At 57.3% G+C, this 3,750-nt stretch overlaps 1 protein-coding gene across 1 annotated transcript; it reads right to left on the bottom strand.

Annotated features, from left to right (window-relative positions):
• Positions 1–2,030: 2,030 nt before the first annotated feature.
• LOC149744134 (melanoma-associated antigen 8-like) lies at positions 2,031–3,202 on the bottom strand. The gene has a single exon (XM_089904011.1). It carries the CDS (start codon positions 3,143–3,145, stop codon positions 2,297–2,299), a length of 849 nt encoding a protein of 282 aa, XP_089760137.1. The 5' UTR covers positions 3,146–3,202; the 3' UTR covers positions 2,031–2,296.
• Between the last annotated feature and the right edge of the window lie 548 nt (positions 3,203–3,750).

Here is a 3,750-nt window from a genome sequence, read left to right as displayed (position 1 = left end):
AATGCCCTCCGCCAGCTCCCTGTGGGGCAGCCTCTCTCTGGAACACCTCCAACCCTGCCCAGGGCCTTAAAGGCACAGAGTCTGGCATCTCACATCTAAGGGTCAAAGGTGCAGGACTTAAGACCCTGGGGGAGGAAACACGGTGGTCTGTGTCTGTGTTGTCATGGCTTGAGGACTAACCCCCGACCCCGGTGTGCCTTCGATACAGATGGCCGTGACAAAAATGCTTCTGCTCAGAATTCAGTGGCAAAGGGTCATCACATGACCCCTCCTAAGTGAAGAGGACTCTGGCAGTGCTGTGTCCCCACTTGTGCGGGGAGGAGAGGAAGACAAGATGGGGACGAGCACCTGACGGCTCTCCAATGCCACACTGCCTAGTAGAGGCTCAACAAAAGCAGGGCTTACCTTTTGTGATGACAAAATCCCCTTCTTTTCCGGCAGGAGTGTCTGAGCAGGTTACATTGGCCCTGAAGTTCTCCACCTTTTCCAAGTGCCCACCTGCAATATGGCAGGTGCTTCAAATCCAGGATCCCACGTAATGTTCACGTTGTCGTACGGCGCTCAGCAGGGAGGGCCGCCTCTTTAGCCCCCGGCACCGTCTGCACCTCCCACTGCAGTGACCTCCCAATCCCATTAGGCCCAGAAGTTGCTCCTTCCTTTCGATGCCAGGTCACAGCCCAAACCTGTGGGTCTCTGATGCCGCCATATTTCTGCGCCTGCCTGAACGCGGGGACACTGGCGGACGTTGCTTCTTAGTGGCTAGGACTTATTTCTAGTATTATTCTGATCCCAGACTCTGTCCTTCTCTCCTCTGGAAATTGCTTTCTTTTCATGACATCTCAGAGAATTTGCAGCTCCATAGGAAACGGAATAGAAAACCAGTCAAAATTGCTGTTCTGTGTGTTTTACTCCTGCAGGATATATTATTCAATTTGGATGTGTGTGTGTGTGTGTGTGTGTGTCGGCATGGAGGGAAGGGTGGTGATTTCCCCAGCTGGGGGCAGCTCACGCAAAGCTCCAGTCACACGGCGACTCCTTTCCACTTCGGCAGCCTCTCTTCTTTCAAACCCCCTATTTTCATTCATTTCATCCCACTGAAATCTAGACCTTGCTCACAAGTGGCCAAAGTAAACTCCAGGTGACTAAAATGGTCGTTTCCATACAGTTGGTAATTGGCTCTCCCAGGGCAGGGAGAGGAGGGCCAGCCCCGGGAATACCGAGCAGGGCTTCAAAGAGCAAGACCCTCATTTCTCTGGAAATCCTTGCAGATGGCGGGTATGAAACACCTACCTCTTCACTGTGGCCCACTGCAATGCAACAAGAGCCAGCACCCCTTCCTTCCTGCCCCAGGGCGAGATTTCTCTCGGCTTTATCCATGACCCAGAAGGACATCTCACAGCAATGTCCCATTTCAGACTTTCCCCTCCAACCCAAGACACACCCTCTGCATGTCTGGCTGCTGCCACCGCCCAGCTTCATCACCATCACCTCCCACAGAAGGAACCCCCACTTCCCAAAGGCCCAAAGTGCCCTGGCTCGGGGCACTTAACACTCCAGGGCTCGCTCCTGGAGCCCCACCGCCTCGTCCCATGTTGTCTTATTCTGTGGGACTTAGGGGACGTCTCACCACCTTCCTCATGTGACAGTGGCTCCTAGACCATCACTCTAGGTGTGGGTGTGTCCTGCTTTTCCTAGCGTTCCCGCTACTAACACAGGCCCTTCCGGAGAGCAGAGGCTCCGTGGAGGTCTGCGGAATAAACAAGCCAGTGGGCAGGGGGCTTATTGACGCCGGATGAACCTTCTCCTACTTTCTTAAAATACCCGTGCAAATCCAACTCAACAGAGATAGTTCGTTTTATTTACAGAATGACAGACAAGACAGGGAAGCAAGAATTGGAACAACAATGACTTTTATTTTTCTATTTCTTCCCCCATCTATATCACTGCTAAGTACTTCCACGTTTCCAGAGCAATTCTGATTCCCATTCCCTGTTATCTTGTACACGGTCACAAAACGAACTGGGAGATTTCCCAACCTCTCTTACAAAACAGCAAAACTCTTGTTCTTGAACTGAATTAGTGCAAATACCTGTGGGATTAACGTCATACACAAAGTTAGACACTGAAGCTTGTTTAGTCTTCTATTCAAAGAACCAACATCTGAAAAATTCCTAAAGAAAACAGACATGGAAGTCCATGTCAACATACACAACAGGAACCCAAAATGCTGCACACCGGCTTCCCCCAACTCGCCCGGCTCTCACTGCTTAGAAGGCTGACCGCTCCCTCTTCAAACTCAGAGTGAAGGATCAGCCCCCCTTCCTGCCCCACGGGAGAAGCTGCTGGACGTGGGACTGGCTGCTGCTCTGGCTGAGGCTCCCTCTTCCTCATCGCTCACGCTCTCTGCAGACACGGATGGGAAGAACCTGGGATCCATGCTACTGATCCTGAGGAGATGCTGCAGGACCTGCCACTTGCTGGCCTCCGCGTAGGCCCGGGGACCCCACAGGAACTCGTAGCGGGCAGGGTCGCTGTGGGGCACCTGCCGGTACTTCAGGTAGCCCGTCCGCACCCACACTTCGGTGAGCAGCTCCCTCCCGCCACAAAACCCAAGGGTGCCTAGCATTCCCCACACCTCCTCCTCAGGGGCGCGGTCACCGAACAGGGTGACCATGGCCAGGACCAGCACAGGGAGGCTGGCCTCGGGCGTGCACTGCCAGTCGTGCAGCACTGCATCCCAGGTGAGGCCCAGGGTGGGGACCAGGACGTAGGTGCGCTCGCGGGGGTCCACCTGCTTCACGTCCACGCCAAACACCAGCTGCAGGCACTCGCAAACGAGGCGGAAGACCTCGGGGAAGTGGTCCCGATGCTCTCGGAGGAACGTACACAGCATCTCCGCCTCGGAGGTCGGCTCCCCGGTACGAAACTTGAGGAGCAGGAACGCCACCAGGTCAGCCATCAGCACAGCAAGTGCCTCGCGGGGCAAGGGCTCGCCATAGGCGGAGACGGAGGGGGCGCCAGGGGAGGCGGAGGACGAGGGGGATGCGGCCTCCTCCCCCGCAGCCCCCAGCAGCGGCGCCTCCACCGGACCCTGGGCCGGGACTGGGGCCTGAAGGTCGGCCTCAGGCTGGCGGAGCTCACTCATCTCGACCGGGGACCTGATCACTGGGGTCGAGCCGCCCACGGGAGTGTGGGCATGGGTGACAGGCGGGGACCTCATACCTGGGGAAGAGAGGGGGTGTGAGCGGCCTCGGCAGAGAAAGGCACCCTGGGCAGCTCTGACAAAGGCCACTTACAGGTCTCCTCTTAAAGGCTGCCCTCGGGCCTCACAGGGGCGCTCCTCCTGGGCGGCCTGTCCCCTGCCAACCTGAAGAAGGAAATGAGCGGGCTCCTCAGGGTGCAGCCAGCACAGCCCCAGGTTCTGGGGCTGACAGGGCAATGGGGGTGACTTGGGTGTTGTGGGGTGCCCTCTGTTCTGGGAGGGGGAGGCCCTGGGTACACACTCAGGGCACGCACCTCCCCTTGACTCCTGGCGCTGCCTGGGCCTCCTCTGCTCTGTGCCCTGAGGACACGGTCCTCAGACCTGGGCCTTCGCCTCCCGGTTCCTGGAGCCCCTGTAAGAGGAATGGAGGGCCGCACCTCTTGTGTAAACTGTGGCACAGCTCTGGGCCTCGGTGCTGGTAGGAGGATTGGGCCGGACTCTGTGAGGTGCCCCAGTTCTGAGTTCTGGGGTGGGTGGTCCCCTCGGGG

The sequence above is a fragment of the Delphinapterus leucas genome, chromosome X (genome assembly GCF_059928025.1).
Source record: "Delphinapterus leucas isolate spDelLeu-1000000601 "Yukka" chromosome X, BTC_Dleu_Yukka2, whole genome shotgun sequence".
Taxonomy (NCBI): domain Eukaryota; kingdom Metazoa; phylum Chordata; class Mammalia; order Artiodactyla; family Monodontidae; genus Delphinapterus; species Delphinapterus leucas.
This window is presented reverse-complemented; position numbering and strand designations above follow the sequence as displayed.

What these genes read in the sequence shown, in the direction of transcription:
- LOC149744134 (XM_089904011.1), bottom strand. Translation starts at nt 3,145, where the DNA reads ATGAGTGAGCTCCGCCAGCCTGAGGCCGACCTTCAGGCCCCAGTCCCG.